Source organism: Bactrocera tryoni, chromosome 1 (genome assembly GCF_016617805.1).
Source record: "Bactrocera tryoni isolate S06 chromosome 1, CSIRO_BtryS06_freeze2, whole genome shotgun sequence".
NCBI classification, from domain to species: Eukaryota; Metazoa; Arthropoda; class Insecta; order Diptera; family Tephritidae; genus Bactrocera; species Bactrocera tryoni.
Genome location: NC_052499.1, coordinates 36,498,368 through 36,523,217, shown reverse-complemented (window position 1 = coordinate 36,523,217; position 24,850 = coordinate 36,498,368). Strand labels below are relative to the sequence as shown.

The 24,850-nt window shown below is 38.0% G+C and overlaps 2 protein-coding genes across 7 annotated transcripts in view; one reads left to right on the top strand and one right to left on the bottom strand.

Annotated features, from left to right (window-relative positions):
- LOC120782686 (rho GTPase-activating protein 7) overlaps nucleotides 1-24,850 on the bottom strand; it is a 246,354-nt gene that overhangs the window by 42,682 nt on the left and 178,822 nt on the right. For all 5 annotated transcript variants that reach the window (XM_040115081.1, XM_040115105.1, XM_040115114.1 and 2 more), the window contains one exon: nucleotides 1,830-2,468. In XM_040115081.1, the coding sequence (XP_039971015.1) occupies nucleotides 1,830-2,468 (639 nt within the window). The remainder of the gene's footprint in view (nucleotides 1-1,829; nucleotides 2,469-24,850) is intronic.
- Nucleotides 4,311-14,209, top strand: LOC120782724. Of its 2 annotated transcripts, XM_040115154.1 has the most exons (4): nucleotides 4,311-5,145; nucleotides 10,320-10,846; nucleotides 12,234-12,305; nucleotides 12,740-14,209. In XM_040115154.1, the coding sequence occupies exons 1-4, from the start codon at nucleotides 4,472-4,474 to the stop codon at nucleotides 13,807-13,809; spliced, it is 2,343 nt and encodes a 780-aa protein (XP_039971088.1). In that variant the 5' UTR covers nucleotides 4,311-4,471; the 3' UTR covers nucleotides 13,810-14,209. The 2 variants fall into 2 exon arrangements, with proteins under 2 accessions (XP_039971088.1, XP_039971096.1); XM_040115162.1 differs by lacking the exon at nucleotides 12,234-12,305.

Sequence of the window (24,850 nt, the reverse complement as noted above, 5' to 3'; positions counted from 1 at the left end):
TGGCGGAAAATATTATGAGCATAATAAACATCTAATCTAGCATAATTCAACAGGCAGATTGCTCTCATTATTGCACCTCTGTGTGGCACACAAAACGTAATGGGTTTTCGACTCGAAAAACGTAAGAAAAAAGTGCTCAGTGAGAATAAAGTGCCAATAAGTTACAAACAATAAAAATGCGCCGGCGACAAGCAACAAGTAATAAGTACCAGTAGCAAGCGCTGTTGCAACAGCACGGAAGACGTGGTAGCCTCTCTACGCTCAGCATGTCGCGGGGCACCGTGTAATCTACAGCATTCATTATTGATGCTATTTGTGACAAAAATCAGCAGACGTAGGCAAACGGTGGCTTGCAACAAGCATCGATGGCACCACTACAGCAACTGCGTTAGCAGCAAGTCCACCGCATAAATACAGCCATGCAGATCGCTCCGAAACGTGCCAGTGCAATTTTTTACCTTTGCTTTGATTTCGGCTACCTTCTGCAACTTTTCCCCCTGCAGGCATTGTCTTTTATTTTACCAATTGTTTTGGTGCATGGCAATATTTTCTTCTTCCTCGCCCACCATCTCTGTTGTTCTGTCGCCTGTATGCGTTCACATGCAAAAGGTGCTTGAATTTATGAAACCGATCGCAAAATTACCATAAACTTTTAATTCGTACCACGGTGATGTCACTTAAGTGCGCTACAACAGCGCGACCTTAACTGCTTGACTTACTCGCGGCGGCGTGACGGGCTCCCGTATTGCCGTACCACTGAGCGGCCGTGACGTACCTCCTTGCCGATGCACAACAGTTGCTACTCCTATGCATTGTTACTGTGCTGCATGTAATGTGAGTTTGTGGAGACATAACTTAGTCCCGAATTGCTGGGCAGCTGCTTAGCAAGTCCACGGTTGACAGCTGCACACTGTCGCGAACGTGTGCCCAAACATGTGTTTACATCAAGATAACAGTGGAAACCGTTAGAGTTAATGGCGCTCACCTGCATTCGAAGGCGATCAGTTCAACAAAAAATGTGCTCGTAAATATCGTAAATATGCATCGAATCAGACGTTAGTCGATGGAAGCCAATTCTGATTGTCTAGCTCAACATACCGTTCAGTGGGCCGCTTTAATCCGCAGACAATCATTAGCTGACAAAACCTCATTTCGGTATATTGGATGTAGTTGATGCTTAACGGGTTGAAGATAAAGTGTCTGCGTTGCAAAATGCTTTAAAAGCAATTGACTGTACTTATTTTTCCTCTTTGGATTGTAATGTTTTCAATTAAAAGAACTAGCCTTTCGTTCAAAATCTAAATTAACTCCAAAAACTTATCGCGTAGATACGGATGGGCCAAAGTTTATCGGAGAGGTTAGTGAAGTTAATTTTAGTTTGAAGTTTCCTGACCATTACAGCGTTCCTCAAGCAGAAAAAGTTTAACTGACACAGTAACACACGGTACGAATGCCAGTTGTAGAAGTTGTTTGTAAGAAAATCCCCTCAATATTTGCTTTTTGATAATACTTATTTCAGGGCTAATCGCCTTAGATCTCATTACTTTTGATATGCAAAAACCCCAGCGAATTATATTTAAAATGATTAAGCAGATTTTTGATTGGTTAACCAAGACACTTTTCGAAACATGCTATGCAACAATAAGAGCTTTCTGGCTTAACAAACGACCGTCTTTAGCAGCGAAGATATGATCCCCAATTTGAGAGTCGGACATAGAGCCTAAAATAAACAATTCCGGATCTTTTAAGAAATGCCAAACCATGAAGAGAAATATGGATATTCATGACAGAAAGCAATATTAGAATAAACCTTTCATTTTTGTACTCACATGTTTCTCTGGTCGCAATAGCACCAATCCGTTGGATACCCAGTTCTCGGCACGTTCAGCTGCACAGCGCCCATAACGGCTCTGAATGGCAGCCGTGGCAGCTGCGGAAAGTAATTGAGGTGAGGTCTTCGAAGTTGGCGATGAACAGGCGCTTAGGGAAAGTGGACGTGTGGATGACATCAAATTATCCAAATCCCGTAAAAATTTATTTGCCCAAATATTCACATCCTCCTGTGTGCTGACTATGGTGGAGTAATCTTCATTGCTGCCAGCCGCACTAGAGCTAGAGTTATCTTCGTCCTGGTTCTTTTCAGAAGACTGGTTAGTGGGGCCGAGAGGTGGCGGCGGTAAAGCTTTGAGTTCGGTTGTAGTGCGAAGGCGAGGCGTGAAACCCGTTGTGAACGCCATTGAAAGTTGGCTGTTATTGTCAACACTTGTCGCATGCTGGCTTGCAATTTCCGCAGTGTTAGTGCTAGTCGCTTCTGATGCCGCGTCAACTTCATCGCTCTGGGAAAATCTATCATTGCTGTGGTAGTTATTAATATCATCATTGGAGTTTGTTTTACTTTGGTTGCACTGCTGCATTTGCTGCTCGCGTTGTCGGGCGCGACGTTCCTCAAATACTTCATTGATTTCGTGCTGCAAAAATGTTAACAGTACTTTGCTTTATTTTTATTTTTATATGGAAATATAAAGAAATAAATATTAATATTGTTATTATTTTTAAATTATTTGCAACATTTGATGGCTCATGTAAATACACGATTACACCCTTTAGCTCATTTCAGTTGAAAATATCATTGTCTGCTATTATTCTTTTAATTGAAGTCATGTTTCGAGAATGGCTAGCCTCCATCTACTCAAATGAAATTCTTTCCCTCCCATTTTTCAACTGTAATTGATCTAGAAGCAATATATCCACATACAAGAAAACATTCCTGGGTTCAATTTTCATTGCTGGCTGGGTCGGATCGGATCGCCGCCTTTTCGACAAAATGCCTGTGCGCAATCAAGACTGGCGCACTAGCAGAGTTCGACACACTGGTTCATTTATAATAACGCAGCAGAAATATGTAGGAAATAAATTAGAACCTCGCGACAGAGACAGACAAGACAATAGTACCACAAAACTATGACAAGAATAAAATAGCACTGCAGATCAAAAAGTTGCAAAAGGTAAGCATTTCGCCAACCAGTAACGGCTTGGCAACAGGAGGGAACTATGGTGTATCGTCATTGATTATTAGGTGTATTACTTAAATAATTTAAAGTGATAACCAATAGCATTCTTCATGAAGTCGCGATTCTAGGCATGAAAGCTGTATAAGTTCCTACCCCGCAGTTCCAATCCTATATTAGAGCGTAACAAATTAACGAGTGCCACACAATAAAGCGTCCAGAAATAAAAAGAAGCCGAATCCATAACTAGCAACTCGCACTTTGGTCCCCAGCGCGGTTCGAGTTAGTTTTTTGTTTTATCGGCATTTGATTGGCTTGACAGCGCCACTTTTATTTACTCCTTCTGTCTTGTTATGAACCTTTTCTGCGTGACGCTGTCCTGTTGAATTCAGCGCCTCATTTGTCTTGCACCTGGATGTGATTAATTTATGTGGTGCAAGAGATTTAAAATTTCTTCAGTAGTTTTATTTGAGTCACTGCTTGGTGGCAACGCGCCTTTCGTAGTTGATGTGCCGCTACTTTTCGTGCCATTCAGACGACAAGCTCACCACCAACTACAGATATACATATACTATGTGTATGAGTGTTTATGAAAGACCTAAAAATGTCGGAAATAGTTATTTGAAACGCTGCAATTTGTTTTCGAATTCTGTGCGCTGGATCTCTATAAATGTGTAGAAAGCTTACTATATTTCGACAGACTACATTTTGAGTGGTAATGTCGACTGCGTGCACAAACAGCCTTGGCTTGGGAAGAGCATAATTTTTAAATTAGAATTTTGCATTTGGTTTGCTATTAAACTAAATTATATTTGTATCCTAAAATTTCTTTTGGAATATTTGTAGAATTTCTAAAAAAATTTATTGTGTAAACGTCTAAGGCCTTCGGGCCTTTAATACAAATAGTATATCAGCATGTTTTTTACAGTAGATTATAGGCACGTAGTCACACATGCAACATAAAAGCCAGCAGCAGTACACATATTTAATTTCACGCACTCATGAACAATGCAAACAAATGGCAACTCAGCAGTCGCATTGGTGGCCATGGTGGCCACAACACTCGCTTAGCGAACGCAGAAATTCTTCGCCCGACTATCGAACCGGCAAAGTAACATCAGCGCAGTCCCCAAAGCGCACCTACGCCTGGGTGGGCTGCTGGTCGCTTCTTGGCCAATTCCCCAATAGACAGCCGCGATCCAAATGTACGTTGGTGCATCCGCTACCGATACTGATATAAAAGCAACTCGAAGATGTTCAGCAACTTTCAGTTTCTATTAAAAACGCTTGGAACCACCACGTTGTGCGCGTTAGTGGTGCTGTAAAAAAATAACCGGGTACAAAAATTGTGGCCAAAGTAAACAAGAACGTCAAGTAACATTCAACAAAGAAAGTAAAAATCGGAAATTGAGCAGCCCAACAGCGGGTTTTTTGCAAGAGGGAGCCGAAAACCGAGAAGCGGCATGAAGATCACGCTTCCCGTGCTCCTCGCCACGCTTACAATTTATTGCGGTGCAACGGTTTTATCTTTGCCACCATCGCTTATCGCCACAGCGGCATCCTTGGCACGGCACCATGTTCGCCAAACACGAGACAGCCACAGAAGCGCTACCATAACAGCTGATGCCACCACGATTCACTTACCACAGCAGCATATTTATGCTGTTGCAAATCCGCAGCCGCTTCAATGGCAGGCGGTGCGCCCGAAGAAGGATGCAACCGGCTTTCGTTTAGACGGCGGCAATGTTGCCACAAATGGCTACACTGGCACAAACACCAACAGCGATGATATTCTGGGCCTTTCCAGTATGGATAGCAACAACAATGCTGGTATTAAATTGACGCACCCCTTCAAGGTTAGCGGCAATCTGGCAGATGGTAAGGATGCATACGATCTAAATGCGCTATTGGCAGGTGCCGCTGAAAGCTTGAAATGGAAAAGTGAGAACGCGCAACAAACCCACCGAAGACAGCAACAACAACCACGATCAGCCCAATGGTGGCATATACAAGCACCGCGTATACGCGCCATGCAGATGAAGGAATTCTTTACGCCGCTCAAGTACTGGGCGCACCATTGCCAGCCGCCTGAACACAACTGTCCGCAGGAGTACTATCGAGCGCTGCTCGCTGACAGGTGAGAAGCGCAAAGCAAAAACGAAAGCAGAGGTTTAAAGTGCTACACGCTAATTGGATCTGTTTTGTTGTTACGATTTTGGCTGCAAAAAGCAAAAATCAACGTGCAATAAATAATTCCTGTGAGGAAAACAGACATATACCGCTTCAAGGTTGCAGTGAAAGTGTTTCACATCTCTCATGTCTTTCCCCTTTCTTTTTCAATATTTTCGCTAAAACCATAAAGTGTCGGTATGGATATTTCGATATCTGCGCTAGGTTGTCGCCCGAACGTCCGTCTTGGATTGCTGGTTGAAATTCGCATTCGTTTTTTTAGTAATTATCCTTAATTGATACCTGTCGAGCGACTGATGAGGCAACTTTACTTTTCCTGGCATACATACATATGTGTAGGTACAGTTTTAAAGTCGTACTGAATAACAACAATTTGTAAACTCAGTAATTTCGAAATTTACCTGTAGAAAAGTTTATCCTTCAAGAAGTAACAATAAGCATGCGTGACTGACACCATATAAAAACTTGTATGGCAGGTTGATTACACGTCCTCGACTGGAAAAAGCTTGGTCTGATATGGTATGCACTTCTATTAAGGTGCTAAACAAGAAACTTTGTCAAAATTATGGTTTACAAATATTTAGAAACTGATTATTGATTGCGTCTATCATCCTATTAAAAGTGAACACCAAAGTCGCAAAAGATGTTCATATGTATGTACATATGTATATTACTGACATACTGTTTGTTTCAAAAAGTACTCATATACCTTTAATTCTGCGCTCATGCCACCATCCAGTACTTAACAACCTGAAATTATGTGCTGTACTTCGCGAACTGTTTGCTCGCTACTGTTCGGCTGTGTTTGTATGCGAGCGCTTCCAACCGATATTGAAACGAAATTTCACTTCATTCATAAAACTCAAACATTCAACTTCATCAAAAGCCATATGGCCTGTGAAACAACTTGCGCATACACCCTTACATATCTTTGTATTTATATAAGCCCTTGTGTCCGTCTATAATTGCGCGATTTTATTTGTGAAACACTGGTACTGTACGCGTATGCGATGACACAGTAATGTTTACTTGTAGCTCGCTCCTTCGATGAAGTCATTCGCCAATTTGAGATTATCGCCAGGCGCTGGTAATTTTTTCGCAACATTTAATTCAATATTTTTTTTTTAATTTTTTGAGTGTTGAGGGGTTGTCGATAACTTATCACAACGAACGAGTTTTTGTATCGTAATGCCGACTCACAAAAACTGCAAAAGAGGTAAAAAACGAGACAGGCCACATTTCTCAAAAAATTCCAACAATAACAACAAATCTTATCATCTGCCCAATTATAGTTTTGATAAATCAATACGATCGCAGGGAGTGAACATTTCGCGCAGGAACATAACTGAATTAACTGTAAACGCGATGTTTATGGTATGAATGTTGGGCCGCAACAGCGCGGCAAGTAAAACAAACCTCCGTCGGGAAAGTGGGACAGTGTTACGGCTGCTCTTTTTGCATTTTGCATAGCTCCTATTGAAGTTATTAATTCGAAACTCATTACCATGGAGTTGAGGATATTCGTGAAGGTAAATTTATCACGTTAAAAATGTAATAAATCATTTTCGAATATTTGAAATTATTATCGAAAGGTTAGCTGTCCAAACATTACACCACTGACATTCTTCTGTGAACTCGCATTCCTTTAATGCGTCTGCACCAGTGGAAAGAGGCTTCATTCTCACAGAATTTGCACAATTCACATCAGTCCATTAATTGGTCTTAAGCAGCGAATTAAAAATATTCTTTTCATATCAAATTGAAAACACATATGGTAAGGGACTTGAAAGATAACTATCTCTGCATGCATAGTATTAAAAATAATACCCAAATCAACGCGCAGTGTAAGTGACTCATTAATACATAAGTATGTACTTATGCTTATCAGATAACCTGTAACTGTAATATTCGTAGAATTTGTCGGATCTCCACTAGTCAAAAGAGGCTTTAAATTAGTTGAGAATAATATGACGTGACTATCGTGAGTTACGAAGAATTTAAGATGTGCCTAAAAATTGCAATATAAATAGGTCTCAGTACTTTGCAATGATGTTACAGTAATGTCTACTAACCCATTGTCCATTTGCACTACTACTTTCCACTAAAAATTAAATCAATTAGTATAAATGTAAAATAACAACAAATTAGAGCTTTTCGTGCAATAGTTTTCAGAAAAATTGCATCTTCTCCTAAAATCTGCCTGGGACAAAAAACCAAATTTAATACCAAGAAATTAATTCACCTTATGTAAACTAATCAATATAATACTTTGTTCTAGCGTACCAATTAGGGAAGCAATTAAGATTTCAACTGACTCGTCGTACTTACTTAATTTAGCTGAAACAATTACCTCTTTAATGTAGAAACTGTTTTTATTTGGAGTTTGGAAATATATTAAAATGGTATTAACAATTTTTTACCCTTGCAACATGTTGCTACAAAGTAAATTAGATTTTATCGCTTAAATCGACTAAAACTAATTGAAATAGGTTATGTAGATATGAATGAGTTAAAAATGGAGATATCGTAATGAAACTTGGTGGCAAAAGAGAGAGGAAAAAGTTCATAGATGGGCGTAATCGGACCACTGCCTCGTCCACAATATGCCATTAAACGAAAATTTATAAATTGTCATAATTAAGCACTAAACTAAGATATAGAACTGTTTGACACAGGCGATCACCCTGTAAAATTTTTAATATATACTATATATCTCCCAAATCATTCAAGTTTAGTTTAAACAACCACATTCGCCCAGAACAAATTCCATTCTATAAGCACATATCGCCCATACAACCGATTGTTTAGATTTTTTAAACTTCACCTTAAAAATCGCTGTCTCGAAACCGCTTTATAGTACCTTTAGTCTTTTAGGCAAAGATGTCTATATTATCCGTTTCTTTGGGCTGTAATTCGACTCCCTTTAATATATATGCACATTTATATGATTAAATTTAATAATCAAAATTAAATAGTTTAATATTGTAATATAAAAAAAGAACTTATTCGATTTTTTTCCAAGAGGAATTAAAAGAGCGAAAAGAACATGGGATGGCTTCCGAAAAAACGCCAAGAATCGGCTAAGGATCGGCAAAAAATGGCCGAAGAAGCTTTTCATTTTATTGGTCGATACTGGTCGATGGCGATCGGCCGGACACTATTAATTGCTTTCACGTCAAGAAGTTTCCAAATTTGACTGCAATTTATTCACGATTTCTGTAGAGAATAAACTGCAGAATACGAATTGTATTCTATTTTTAACTTGTGTTCTCAACATTCGTTTTTGAATATACTCTTCATATGGTCGCATGTATTGCATCAAATTATTAACAATTAAGTCCAAATTGTGCAATTAGTTAATTGCCTCATTGTATGGAGAATTGAGAAAAATTAATTGTAAAATTGATAAACCTTTTAAATTACTCAATTAAGAATTCTATGTTGTTAAAATCAATATTTATTTTCACATACTTATGATTGCTTATGAAACTATCAGGCAAGTCATTTGTGACTGTCTCGCTTAGGTGCTATTTTTTTGTTTTTGTTTTTTTTTTTTGTTAAATACATTTTACTTGCAATCTATTTTAGTAAATAATAAGCAAATTTGATAACAAAACCATAATTTGACTTATATTTTTGGTCTCCCATGAGATGAAAAATAATATACAATATAACAATATGTCTAAATACAAATGTTTATATAAAAATCTTAATTATACATTAAATATCGTAGTAACATATATAATTACAAAAAATAAAAAAAATAAAAAATGTTATAGTGCAATAAATGTTACAATATTGATTTATGATTATATTGTGATCTGAATAATGCTATTTGGAATAACTTAATTGATTTGCAATAATTAATTTAGACCTTCACACATTTATTAGCCTGCTTATGACGTATGGTGCCAGCAATACTGAGCGATAAGGTCTTCGAAGACTTGTAATCACAGGGTCGATTATTCTAGTGCCCACGAAGCAGAGAATTATTTGTGACATAAAAGATATAAATTTCAATAGCAGGGATAATTATAGCTATGTTATTGTACTTAAGCAATAAACATATGTATTTTTATTGATATTGACTTCGCGAGACTATTGCACAATTTTCTGCAAACACTAGTTGGAGTAAAATAGAGGACAGTCGCACCTTTCTTCCCTGTAAATACTAGTTTCACGTTCTTGGTTGTAGCCTTAGAGAAACTAATTCGAGTGTATTTGTTCTAATTTGAATAAAGTTGACACAAAAAGAACCGACCTTTTTTTTGACGTATAGAATTCCAAAGCTTTCGATCTTACAACCTCCTTGTACAATTTTAAATATTTCTGACTGCCAAAATGGTTCTCCCACATAAACAACAAAGTAGTTTATTTTGGAATACTAGGAAAACGAAAATTATTACGCTAACTTATTCACGCAAATAAAGAGACGATACAAGAGTACATAGACTGACTGAAACAAGTCTGCAGCATCATTTGTTTATAATGTTTTTTCCACAAATTCCACTCGAATATACGTACATATGTACGGCTTGAACAACGGTACATACGCACACATAAGTCAGAGAGTAATTGAAACCACTGCCCACGCGGCTCCTCATATCTTTTCACGAGTGCATCCGCAGCGGCAAAAACCACATTATCGCTGGTGGTACCAGCATGTAGCGCAATCCTTTAAGCGCATCACAAGTGAACATATTTATTACCTAATGTGGCAAATGAAATAAAGTAAGACTTGAGGCAAGCACAGAGGGCGGAGTGAAAGCGCACAGAAACTGAGTGGATGCGGAGGATGGGATATGTTGTCTGCCATTTATGGGCAAATGAGTACAATGGGTTATTGGGTATTGCCATAAGTGGCGCAATATTTTGCCGCAACATAAGTTTAATGTGGATTGCATTTTCTTGAATTGACTAAAAGAGCTATGAATAAACATGCTAAATCAAATCGCGGAGGCGGCAATATATTGCCGCCTTTTGCTGTACGATATTTTATATTTTAGACAATTTTTCATTCAATCATTGTTTTGTTCTGTTTCATGCCACCAACTATGCCTTTGTCGCGCCGCAATTTGCAATCACGCATTGCACACTTGATATTGCTTGTCCGTAGCGTAGAAGCCTAGCAGCCGCCGCAGAAGCTAAACTAATGGATGACTTCACCGCCAACGACGGTGAGAAAGTAAAGGTGAAACAAGCAACCACCAGCGCGAGCGCTGCCAACGAAGATGATGATGTCAACGTGAATGCGCATGCATTCGCCCAAAACGATGGCGGCGGCATCTATGATTCTATGGACAACATTAATGATGACGGCGCGGTAGATAATGTCTACAGCGATGCTGATGCCGTTGCTGAAATGTCCTATGATGAAGATGAAGGCAACAATGCCAGCAATGACATTTTATTGCTGCTCAGCGGCGAACAAGATGTCATGAAATTTCTGAGTTGGGCCATGCAGCAGCTCTATCCATATCAGCATTTTCCACAGCTGAACGGTAGTGAGGGTGCGGAATACTACTACCCAGGCATGTTCAACTGGAAGAAATTGAATTTATCGGGACACCTCGAACCGCCTTTGGTGGTGGAGGAGCCTCACTATGTGATTGTGCGGCGCGAGCAGCTGGAAGACGACTTGCCACCAGGTTAGTAGTATGTATATACTATATACTATTTTGACTTGAAGTAGTGTGTGAACGTGAAAGTGTAGTTGATTATGGGTAAGGTAGCCAGTAGTCTGTGCAAGACATTCACGCTGATTACAAATGCAGCGCATGCAACATTTTCAATATTGCCACATATGAATGTACACATGTACATATGTAATATATGTATATCTACCATATGCTGCGCTACTAAATTATGCGAATGCATGATCAGCGATCTGCGGTGCGGTGTAGTATTTCACAATTTTTCTCCTTCATGTGGCGCTGCTCCCTTAATGTAATTCTCATGTTAGACCCAGTTTCAGCGCAAGCGTGCCTTTACAGCGCCAATCACCTCATGTACCCAGGGCCTTATGTACTCATGTGCACATATATTCATATATGTAATTGTATATGTATATTCCAAAATTGTGGTGTCATGCTTGGGGTTAATTTAAAATGCATGTTGCGTACTGAAGTTATTAAATTCGTTGAGGCGAGTAGGAAATAAAATGAAAATATGTTTTCAACATAAAAAATTTGCTGCCCAGTTGTTTGTGTTTTGTTGGTAAATATTTTTATACGATAAGGCCTGTGAGAATTGGAAAACGAAACTGGAAAGTAAGGCATATAACTGAAGTTACAATGTCAGCTCGCGGATTTATTAGGACGATGTGACAAAGTTTTTCAAAATTAAATGTGAGCGCTGGGAAGAAACGGTCGCACATACGCATACATATGCCTGAACAAGTGTAACTGTAAATTTTTCTTTTGATTCGCTCAGTATAAATATAACTTAAGGCTTCTCTTAGACCATTTTTCATTCGCAACAAGCTACATAAGACCAAATATAACGTTATTTCATCTCAACTCCATGAAGTTACGCAACACATAACTTTATGTGAAGTATACAATGTTGTCTTACGATATCAGCTTTGAAGCCCCGAGGAAAGTGCATCTTCTAACATTATAATGCTCAGAATTGAATAGATACGGAGTTTACGAATTCAGGCTTCTCGACAGTTTTTTCCTACAATGTTTCTACTTATTTAAAAAATCTAAACATGTTATTTTAGCAAAGTTCAGTCAGCAAAGTCAGCATAAATTTCGAACTACCACAGAGCATAATAGTTTAAATTATAATATATTATATGTATGGAGCTGTTAACAAAATCTCAAAACTATATTTTCTTTATCAAAGATGCTAACAACTGACCATTATTTATCAAGAAAGCTAGCACCGTAGTGTAAATTTGAACGAGAGGCGGCATTGATATAAATAAATAAATTATTATAATTTCAAGACATACATATACATATATATTTATAAAGAAATAATATATTGAACTTTTTCTTCTGTTCGTGCATTCTTACATTTCTCTTCAAGGCATACGCATCGAAGACCGCAAACCGAAGCAGCGCAGTGCGCTCTTTCAGAATATTTTCAATCTCAATCACGGTAGGTTTAGTTATACTTCACACTGGCAATTTCCTTCTAAAACATAATTGATAATGCGTTCCATAAACAGAAGCCGCACAGAATGCCCTACAAACGCCTAAGGCTATGCTTTCGTATTAGCTGATCTCATAAAAATCATTTTGCACCACAGCATAGAAGTAAAGTGCATATTTTGTTGTAGTCGCATGCTTGCAGTAGAGAGCCACAAAAAGAACATAAACACATGCACAATCACTTAAAATTACTCTTCTGTTAAAGCTTTTCAGACACAAATCCGTGAAATGATCATCGGAAGCGTAACACTCGTTTGCCACGCCTTGTTGGTTCCCCTCTTTGTTGTTTAAGTTTCTAATTTTTTGAACTTAGCGCTTGCTTTGCAGTTACTGTAATGCTACTACAAATTGTTCGTATTTGTTTTTTTGATATTTCCAAAGGCCCACAGTACAAAGATGATCCATTCATACCGCCGCGTGGTCGCAAACATAATTTGCCTGATCTGGATGCATTGTTGAATCGCTACGAGACATTTGTGCCGAATCGCGGCAAGCGCGACAAAATCAAAGACATCTTCAAGTATGACGATCTATTTTTTCCGAACCGCGGCAAAAAGCAGGGACCACCAAAGGCTGCAACTGTGCCGCATAGCGGTGACGACAGAGCGAACGAGGTGAATACGGCTGAGATCGCACCTGAAGGCAATGTTGACGATGGTGGTCAGACTGATGGGAGAAGAGCGTTCCTGTTAAGCGATCAAGTTGATAGGAGCGATGACAGCAACCTGACAGTGTCGCCTGCCGCCGTTGCTATCAGTCGTCTGCTGGCTGGATGGATGAAATGCTTGCAACCGTATGAGCTATGTGTGCAGTTGAAAAGAGCGGTCGATGTTACGAGGGATGGTAATGCTTCTGGAATCCAGAGAAGTGGCTTTGAGAAAAACAATGATGACAACAGCAACAATAATGGTGACATAATTGACAGCGATATTGCAGTTTCTGATGGCTACAGCAGTGGCAATGGTGGATGGCCTGACAGAATGGCGCGTTTTCGCCGCGTGCCAACTACATTCGGTGGCATAACACGAATAGCGGCAAATCGTTTGCGTTCAATGCCAACAACAATAAAATCAGCAGAACGCCAGCAAAACAAGAGTCCAACCAGACGGCAAGGGCGCTTACCACACCAACAACCAGCAATGCTACGTTACTTCATTCGACAATTAAGGCAGAAACAAGCCCAGCGCCGCGGTAGCTGGCAATGGCCGCTGCTAACGAATCAAGTGCGAACTAACATTAACGATTTAGATCTGTTGACATGGCGACAGCAACATCAAGATAATATGAATAAACCTTTGACGGCACAACACTCATCATTGCAACAAGAGCAAGTAGAACAACCAAAGGGGCAACAAACCGAACACCATCACCTGCAACATTTACTTGGCGGTGTTAGCGGTATCACCGCAGGGCGCAGCTCTCCAGAGACGGCGGATGTTGGCAGCATATAAAGTTTAATGTTGCCACTGGTGGCTCCATTGTTCTTACTCATTCTCCTTGGCACTCTTGCAATAACCGAAATCTACTGCAGAAAATACCATTAATACGTTTACAAAAGACAAATCACTGAAAACCGACAGAGTTGAAAATAAGTAAAAGCGTCAGAAGACAAAATGAACCGTTCATCAGAACTAAATATGAAATTTATCAACGCATTGTATTCATATGTAAAAGTATTCGCTGCAGATGCTCCCCACACATGTATCGTCATATTGTATGAATTAATGGAAAATTTCAAATAATATTCTAACTGTAAGCAATTGACCTTAAAGTCGCATAATTAAATGGTAATTAATTAGCAATTTGACTGGGTGGGCACAAAGTAAGTAAAATCCCCTCCGAAACGATTTAGTTAGCCGACACTTTGGCAGTTTTTGTTAACCATTAACAGACGATTATGATACAGCATTGAAAACACTAAACGCAGAAGAGCTTAATTCTCTAGAGCGGTCAATAATTTAGAACTCTTGATAATCCCAGCTTCAGAAACTACAAGCGGGCAATTAAAACTTTATTGGCTCATAGTGGTCGCATTTAGCACTTTACAGATACTGAGTCTGCCAAAACCTATATTTAAATTAAATGGATAACGCTTTATCAGCGAATAACAGAAATATTGAAATATTGAAAGCTTGAAACTGAAATAGAGTTGTGACTGCAATAAGGTAATCCAATTTTGTGAAAAAAGACAAAGAAAGTTTACCAATCAGTTATCAGAAACAAAGCTGTACCTTCTTTATGTATTGTTAAAAAATGAAATTCAAAGATACTTTAATGAAATACATATGTTCATTGACGGTTTTTTTAAATATTCAGCATCGATTTTATTAACAATTTTCCAGTTACCTACATATATTACACCACTTAAATGAAGTGTATAGGTACTTGAGTTCCTAAGTGTCTGTACGCGTTCATTCATTCAATCTTTACCTCACAATTCTGCCACATTTTGTTACACTCCATCTTATAAATATGACATGGGTATGCATTACGAAGCCGTGCCTGAATATATGGTATATATGTATGTATTTTGCCATTTGAAGGTCATACAAAATTCATTCAACAAATCCATGAAAAACAAGTCATCAAGCGTTTCACAAACCGTGGATTCCTTTAAGACAGAAAAAGATGAGACAAGAAGTCAATCCCCTTTCAAGTGTTGCCGCTGAACTCGACTGAGCGAGTGCGTATGTAAACATAGCTGCCTCATTTGCATTATTTTGCTGTTGCTCTCGTTTACAAAAATTTTAGTAAAAATTTAACAGTTCGAAGAATCGTTTATAAATGGTGGTTTTTTAGATGTGTAGTTTTCAAGAAAAATAAAACGCATGTAATATAATGCTATGGCCGACATTTTAGCTTACTTATAATTATAAAGTTTTTGTTATTATGCCCTAGAAATTATTTCGGGAAAATGACCGCCGCAGCTGCCTTGACAATTTGCTTATTAATATATGTACATACCCATTCACCAAAAAAATATTGGAAAAGTCGCACGAACCGAACCAATATTTTGGTAATGAATTTACGCGAATTGCAAACGTTGTTTTAGAATAGGTCTATTCATTATTATGTGACATACTAAATGAATGTATATATACTATACGAGGGCTGCTATATATATTCTGGCCTAGGGCAACACTAAGTGTTGCCAGGTGCAATCTGACATTTCCATTGGAAAGTTTGACATTTTTTAGCATAAACTCACTCAGAACGTTTTGTCATTTAATCGTGAATTGTTTTATTTACAGGGAGTTAAAAAATTCATCTCGGCCAAAAAATGGAATTAACTCGTGAACATTTTCGTGCGATCATTTTTCACAACTTTCGACGTGGATTATCACAAGAGTGCATCGATGAACTAAAATCTTTGTATTGCTATGAAGCACCATCCTATAGCACTGTGAAAAACTGGTACAACGAATCCGACGCTCGCTCAAAGACGAATTCCGTGAAGGTCGTCCAAAAACAGCCGTTGTGCCAGAAAACATCGATGCCGTACGTGAACTGATAATTCAAGACCGTCATGTAACATACCTTCAGATAGAGGCATGCCTATGTATTTCTCCCACCAGCATACATTCGATATTGCATGAACACCTGGCCGTAAAAAAGGTTTGTTCTCGTTGGATCGGCACAATTTGACAATCGCTCAAAAAAAAGGCTCGCGTGGATTGGTGTAAAGAAATGCTGAAAAAAATACGATCGCGGTGCTTCAAAAGACGTTTATAAGATCGTCACAGGTCACACGAAATCATGGATCTATGCGTATGAGCCCGAAACAAAACAGCAATCGACAAAAAAAAAAATAAAAAAAAAAAAAAAAATTTCGTTGATTAATATGCCTATTTACATTATTAGGTCAGAAATGTACATAGCAACCTACGTATATATCAAATAACAGCTGTCAAAAAGACCAAAGACCTTATTGAAAACCGCATGTCTAAAGGAACACCCGTTTCTACAATAAACTCAGAACAGTCATTTTACCAGACCTGCTGCTACTAGACGGCGGTGCCAGCCACAACAATAATCAACACCACGAGCAGCAGCCGCCAAATCAACCCGTTGCGCGCATCGCTTATGGTAACGGTCCAATATCTTCTGCTTGTAATTTTTATAACCCAACATCTTCAAAAAAGAAGTGTGGCTATGTGTGTAAGCGTATATGTGTGTGTGTGGGCCTAGATATATAGGTACTTACTTATAAAGCGTGTGTATGAGATGACCTTCGATGTTGCTTTTCTCAAGTTTTTTCAGTGTTTTATTTGTACAGCTTTGTTTTATTGTAATTCGTTTTGTATAATTTGTTTTCGCTTTGTTTTGGCTCCTCCAAAGTATTGTTGATGATCGATAGCAACGGTCAGTTTGGCCTTTCATAGTACCCGTATTGTTGTTTTGGTTTTCGTTTCTTTTTGCCGGTCGTCATCATTATATTGTAGCCTTCGGCTAAAGTGGTGGCCCTACGAGAGCCAACTGGTCAATGTCAATGTCAAGATGGAGTTGTAAATATTTGAACCATTTGGCTTAATATTGGATTTTGTATGCTTAGCTGATTTTGGAAGAAGCTGATTTTGATTATGAAGTAAGGTAATAAAGCGGTGATTACACCTACTTTTTTAATTAAATTACTCATGAATATTAGTTGGCTGGTTTGTATATAGTATGTACAGTATTTTAACCTTCAATCATATATACCTCAAATAACGTAGTAATAAATTCATCATTAAATTATATTCACTCCTCAATTATTGTCAGTTGATACACCCGTTAATTTCTCAACCGCATTGTTGACTCAGTTGGTAACACCTTTGTTTTCGATAAAATTAAACTAGCTAATTACCCTTGATCTAATTTCAATCATATTACTCTAGACTTCGTTTCAGAGATGAGTAACAACATTTTTTCTTTTTGACAATTTTAATAATTTAAGCTAATTTGAATCTTGCTTCGAATAATTCGAGTGTTTAAACATGATAAAATTGATAATAATTTATTTATACTTATGACAGGACATTTAATTCTAAATAATCAAAAAAGTTGACAAACTGGTCATTATTGATAGTAGCCTATCTTAACTAAGTGGAGTTTTGATACTTTATAGTATGGTCATATGTATTTTTATACAAGGATGACGATAATATTTATCACCGAAACTATTCATAAGCGAAGCTCTTTGAAAAAAACTTTCAGCAATATTTTATACCAATTAATTCCAAAGATGTGTTTAGTTATTTGGCGGACCTACATACTTTCACTAGTCCACACTTTTACAATTTTCAGTTTTTTAAATTTTGAAAATATCTGTGAGTAGCAAAGGGAATGATTTGGAAGCTAATTAATATATTAAATTGCACAGACTTGCGGGGATATTATTTTGAAGCGTGTGACACTCGAATCATAAAGTGTCACTTGAAAGACGCGGCGCTTTGTTGACAAGTTAACAGCGCACAAGTGTCAGACTTAAATAACGCGCAATGACTATAACAGTAAAATTTAATTGAGCCGATCGTATTTTATGGACAAACCCCAATTCCGCACGATGAAATGGTCAATTGCAAAGTGAAAAGTGAAAAAGAAAAGAAAGGGAAAGGTGCAGCGAACCGCAATAGCCAAAAACTCGGTGGAAGTTAGAGAGGAAAACCACAATAACAACAACTGAAAATAATGATTTGGTGAAACACAAATGTCAAGTCTTTTCAAAGCCATATCAAATTGCGTGTGCCGCGCATGTTAGTCTCCAAACGTGCCACAAACAGTCGTGTGGCGTATAGCTGATATATGCAGCGTGGCGCGATGTGTCGAATGTTGAACGAGTGCGCCACACATGGCCAACGTTAAGCCTTACTCGTGGTCCCATGTGTTTCTACTGCATTTGAAGCAGATTTCTGTTGTTTAGCTGGGAATCATTGCGATTTTTGCGTGCCCGCGTCACTTTCATGAAATATCTTGCCACTGAAAAAGCAGTCGAAGAAAGTGGAAACGAACTCCACGAAAAAGGAAATTAAAATCGAAGAAAGAAAAGTCAAACGGACTGCAAGTGTATAGCAAGCACCAAACAAATCAAAGTTGCATGCAACATGCGGACGCGTGCTGTAAATTTGCTGTATTTGTTGCATTTGTTTGTTGGCTGTCAAGAAAAAGCTGATCGCTGATCAACGATCAACGCATTGTCACTCGTGGCGCAATGACAAACATGCAACCTGAGAACAACAACAAAAGCAAGCGCAACACGGTGATATCAACGAAAGGCAGCTGAGTGACAGGCAGCAGTAGCCGGATAAGTAGCACCAAACAGCTGTTGCATGCAACACTAGTCTACTGTAACAGTAGCCACGTTTTTGTTGTTGCACTGCTTTTTTTTCGCCGCTGTCAGGGCAATTATAATTGCCACAACGACCGCTGACTGCCATTGCCAACGAAAAATGAAAAGTTAGCAAGTTAAATAGTCATAGTAGTCTTTGACCATGTTCACCAAGTAAAAAATACATTCATTCAGCTACTCCTTCTTTCGTTCCCTCACTCCCTGTTGCACTCATTGGCTCAATGGCAATTCAATTGTTGCTGAGGACCTCAGCGCTCTATTTGGCTTGTTAGTGAAATTCGGTTTACTTTCATTCGCCTTCTGCAATTTTATGCTAATATTTTAGCTACAATCTGAATAAAAAGATACACAATTTATGTATTTATGTAATAAAAATAAATGTGGGCGAACGGGGCGGCGAGAGTCCAACTCCGACTTGCCGGCGTTGGCGATCGAGTTGACGCAGATCATGGTCGAATTGTAGTTCCAAAATATCAAAGTGGAAGATCACATAATAAGAGCGCGCAGGACCGCTTTTGGTATCGAAGTGTTGATTTGGCCCAATCTCGCCCGTTGACGAAACGAATTTTTAAGCGAAAGAGGTCAGCGCGCAGGAACCGTGTTATGACAACCTTTCTATTCGAATGTGGTGGGGCGATGATCCCTTTCCTTAAATTTCTTAATTTGAGTTAAGCGTGAGCGAGAGGTAAGAATACTCGTCTTGAATCATATTAATTGAAGTAAAAATATATATATATGAACTTTGACAACAAAAGCTAACTTTGAATTATTTATAATTCTCTCTAATGCTTACTTGACAAAAACCGATATATGTATGTACATGTATGTTTTGGTTTCCAATGAGTAATAATAAAGGTCGCATTGCATACAAAACCCAGTTGCATTTTTTATAACATAATACTAGAGTAGAAAAAAATATCTTCATCTAGATTTTGATTTATCAGTTATACAGTATATGCTGTAGTGATCCAAACTGAAAAGTTTATGCGGATATTGTAGAAATTTATCTTGTCAATTAAAAAAGTTTTCTTTACAAGAACTTGGTTTTAAACGATTTGTTTAAGAAATCCTTTCAGTGTGATCCTCCGAAAAATCACTGACTTTCGCAATTTTTTGTTAATGTTGAAATTAACTAATCGGTCATTTTTTTTATTTAACACAAAAGTTTCAAAAAGATTATTAATCTGTAGGAAAGTCGCTATCGCGCTATGGAGAGTTTTTTCTTTCAGAAATTTAACAAAATGGCGGCGGTTTGAACAAAAAGTATCGAACTTGGTCCTTTTTTCGACAGTTTTTCTTAGAAAAAAAATAGGAAGATTTCAAAAAAAATCTTCCATACCGCGACGACGAGAATGACGTTAAAAATATTCACTCCAAATTGGAACTTCAAAAATCTTCCTTTGAGAGTGGAAACCCCTTTGGAAAAACACCATTCTGAGAAAAACGCAATAATTTGAATTTGAATTTCAATATTTCAAAGAAGATCTATTACAGAAGGTCATTGCAATATACTATCCAATGTATAATCCGGTTATGAAAAGACATTTGAAGTTGAATGTCACTAGTCATTGAGCTGTAGGCGCTCAACTGCTGGTAGCAAAAGCTACAAGGTATTACCAGAGACTTTAAGTTTACTCCAAACGCTCATTATGTTTGGCCCTTTGTGGAGAATCGTGCTGGCAGTGGTTGAAACCTAAAGGCAGCCAGGGTTGAAAAATTCAGTCACACTGCGGCCGGGTGCCGGACCCAAAGTACGGCAAAGGTTTTAGATGGGTCTTGAACCCGACCAAGGTGGAAAAGGTGTCCCTTCCACCCAGATCAATTGGAACCAAAAAACACGTGTAAATGCATTTATAATTTTGGGCGCTGATCAACACATTGCATTGATCTATGTGCTTTTTAAAAGCACCGTCAGGTAAGGCAGTCTTCGGCAGGTATTCACATAAATCACAACGATTGTTGTTGGCGTTTGGTTAATACTGCAAAAACAGTTGATTAATCTAATAGAGAGTAAGACCCCATATTGTTCCCCTATGTCTGTTGGCCGGAGCAGATTATCAAGCTACTCAAAGTCGTTTAACGCCGCTGTTATGTCTCTCGGCTACCTCGGCAGCATTAGTGTTAATGCATCGCTTTGTGGCAACACCAAATGTGGTCAAGAAAATGCGGCAACTTTCAAAAGTTTTGTTTTTATTACTTCTACAACAACAATAATAGTTTCAATCGATTCGAGTTTCATGGTAGCTGCAGTAATTACACACGTACTCAAGCGCAACGCATGCGCATACGTAATGTGTTGCTCAAGTTGCATATGCCACGCGCAATTATAAGCGATTTTTGTTTTTTGAATGGTTTCATTGCAGCAACAGATTTATACAGCAGTATTGCGTGCTTAACCCAAGCAATTCACTCATCTCTACGCTGTCTCTTCTCGGTTTCAGTGAACCGTCATGTTGCATGCCAGTGATTTTTTAATTATCTTTATCTGCCGTCTACATTTTATTATATTTTTTCCTACTTATGCTGTTTACATTTTGGTTTTTTCGTGCCTCTGGACGTCTACATTTACGCCTACTTGCTGTTGTTGACTGGTTGTTTGGATTTCGCGCAGGAATTTTGATGGGTGTTGCCCGTGAAACGGTAATGCATTCCATTTAAATTTATTAAAAATGAATATAAAATTTAAATCTTCGTACGTGGCTGTAATGTGCTGCGGCTGTAGTCGCACCGGCGGTTAGCATGCAGATCTTATCGAAAATAATTTTTTAGGATGGGTCCATTGTCAACCGTTTCTTGCTCAAGTGTAAGTGTGTTTGTTGTAAAAATGTATTTTTAATGAATTTTTGTTTATCCATTCATTTTGATTGTTTGCAATAAATAATAACAAATAAATAATTTACAAAATAGGTATTGTATATACCTTTCAAGGGCTCTAAAACTAGGGCTATTAAAAACAATTGCTAATAACGACGTTGGGTCCTAAACAAATATGGCTATGATTTAAAAATTAATAATCTATAGTGTCACTAATGAGATGGTCCTTGCAACCGGAAATTGTTAATTTTTTTCATAATTGAGCGCAGATCATTAAATTTAGTTGGTTGCCAAGAACAACTCTGGTTTCTTTTCATTATCCTAAAAGCCTCTCCCTGCCTTGCGACATTCGCTCGACTCCTTCAGGTTGTCGCGCATTAATTATGTACACCCAACTCGTGAATGTAGGTCAATTTGAAATAAAATCAGAAGAACACAAACCGCCTATGCGCCTGCGCAATCATAATTTGCACCAAAATTGAACAAATTAAGCCTCCGCTTTGCGCAGAGCGCTTCATTTAGTGCGAAAGTGGTTTCTCCGCCTGTGGCTGTTGCTGAGTTTGGCAATAAATGCAAAATATTGCACAATTATTTCCGTCGCAAAAAGAAAAGAGCGCAAATTGCAGCACAAGAACCACTTTTGGCGCGAATAACGGCACTGACATAGCGATGGCAACGCGCACTATTTGTCACAATAAAAACGTTCACACAACAGGCGCGCCGCCGCCATCGCAATAGTTCAGGATATACACGCCATTTAACTCAAGTCGCGCGTTGAATCAGCCTTTGGGTTGGTTTGGTTCACCGGGCGGGATGCAACGTGCGCTATCGTCTACCATAATTTGGTCTCAGTGCTGATGCGTGGGCAGCCAGCGCTATGACACATTTTATCATCATTAGCTGCCTTCCTGCTTGCCATCCGTCCCACACATACATACATATGTACTGCAATGTTTTTTCCGCTTTCTTCTTGATCGCACACAAGGAGCGAGCTAAGTTCAGAGCATGGCCTTTTGCTATTTATAATAGTTTTGTTATAGTTAATGCCACAAAGGCGTCGGCGACAGACTTAGACATCGGCGTGCCACATTGCGTTGAACTCGGGGACATAGAAGGCATTTAAAGTCACTTGATTGTGTCGAGTTCTTGTGGCTGGCTTTATTTCAACCCGCTTCTTTCATTTTTGGAGAAAGTGCATTTAAGTAACAGCAAAATATAAACTTCGCTTTAATTTGTTAAAGAGATCAACGTGTTATATAAGTAGACCAAATGGGAACTCTAGCGAGCCTCTCCTTTGATAAGCGTAAATACTATAGTAATGAATTACTGAATTAATAGTTAGCCTCACCGAGCGATTCTGTACTGGGATACAGTCAAAAGCCTCTAAAATTAAGATTTTAAATTAGAGACAATTTTTGAGACTAATCAGCTCTCACATTTCATTATTTAAAGATGTATTTACACTTGAATGAAAATAATATATGTTAATTATTAATAAAAATAAAAATATACGTTGACTTTGTTTAGGAATATTTACGAAATTTATGAGAAAATGATTTATTTTTGATTTTTTTGTGTTTGAGTTGCTTGATTTGCTAACGATCAGGTCACAAATTTGAGACAATATTTTGTAACTAGAAACTAGAGAATGTTGTGAGTATAACTAGTCTCAAATTGAGGCTTTACTTCAAAATGTCTCGAATAGTGGCTAGAGACTGTTTATAGAATTAAAACAGTTTCTTTTTTAATATTGCAATTGCGCGTCAGGGGTGTGTATCGAGAGTAAAAATTCTTATTTGAAGTGAATTAAATGTAATTTAGGTCTACAATTATACATATGTATGTATGTATACAGCTACATTTTTTTTGTAAATAAATTATAGATTTTCTGATTTGAGCTTTCATAAAGCAAAAATTTCTTTTAAAAATATTGTGAAATTAAAAAATGCTTCTTAATATGCCTTTGGTTGAAAACAGCTTTCACTGTTGGGCTTTGATATTTATTATATTTCAGCGAGCATAGGCTTAAGCTCCTGAGCAATACGAAGCATAATTAACTAGCGAAAAGAAAATTAGGTACTTTGCACAAATGGGCTTGTCTGTTGTTGAAAAATTTGCATTTAAATATTTATGTGCAAATTTGTGTAATTATACGTCTATGCATTTATATCCATGCCATACCCATAACTTCAAATAGCTGTGAAAATACGAAACATCATTTGCACGTTAATTTTTTTGGAAAACTTAATACGCCAATGCTTTAGGGTGCACTTTTGCCACTTTTGCAAACATACATATGTATATAGGCACAATTTTATTTGAGTTTTGTCTTTTCAATCAAATTAGTAAACCTTACATTAAAATATTTATGTGGAACTATTTAATCAAATTGAAAACGTGACGAAAAGCATTCAGCTGGTTAACACACCTCACTCCTTTATGCGATAAAAAGAGTTAAGATAAGTTTTTAAATTAAAATTTCATTATAATAGCTGTATTTGATTCGTCAAGCTTTGGAGAGGGGCGAATCAAATACACTTCACCAGATGTTCAATCAAACGGGCAGCACTTGTGGTGCAGCCCTGCGCTAACATGCGTTCTAACAGTGAGATATTCGCAAACTCTATTGTACGAATTCAACTCGATAGCTTGGTTGTTAATTTAAGAAAATTTTTCTGGCAAGAGAAGTGTGCCCAAAGATAGCGAGCAGAGAAATGGCGACTCGGAGGCGGCTAAAATAGACTCTTGCATACATACATTAATTTTGATTCGGGAGTAATATTCGTTAGATACATACATATATAAACAGTATGTATGTATATACATATGTATTATACCATTTTCCATCTAAATCGATCACCCTATTGGATATGTTTGCATGAATGTATTCTTGTTTACATGATCATTCCAGTTGACATGCGACACGATGGGGGTAATGTACCCATTAAACATTCGGTATTTACGATAAAAAAAAACAAAGCAAACTGAATTGCGAAACAACGCGCCGCATAAACGTCTGCGCAAGCGCGTGCACATGCGCGTGCGCAATTTAAGCTTTATGGCGACATAAGCGGATTTGTGTTGCGTGGACGCACATTCAACAACAAAATGCAAAATAGCAACGCTTGCTTTAGCTTAAAGTGCTGAACACATAGAGCGCGACAGACTGCAAGCGACATCTGTCAAATATTAAAATACACACTTTCTAATGGACACAGTTATTTAGACAGCTGCACGACTACACGACTGCAGGCCGACAGCTGTGGCTCTCGCTAACTTCAAAATATTCTTATATTTGCCAACGACAGTAGAGTTGACAGTAGAGAGGAGTGATGCCACTAATAAGTAAAATG

Excerpts from the sequence above, each read along its gene's own strand:
- LOC120782724 (XM_040115154.1), top strand. The coding sequence starts at position 4,472 with ATGAAGATCACGCTTCCCGTGCTCCTCGCCACGCTTACAATTTATTGC. Across the intron at positions 5,146-10,319 it reads CGAGCGCTGCTCGCTGACAG|AAGCCTAGCAGCCGCCGCAG; the intron begins GTGAGAAGCGCA and ends TCCGTAGCGTAG. Across the intron at positions 12,306-12,739 it reads TATTTTCAATCTCAATCACG|GCCCACAGTACAAAGATGAT; the intron begins GTAGGTTTAGTT and ends ATATTTCCAAAG.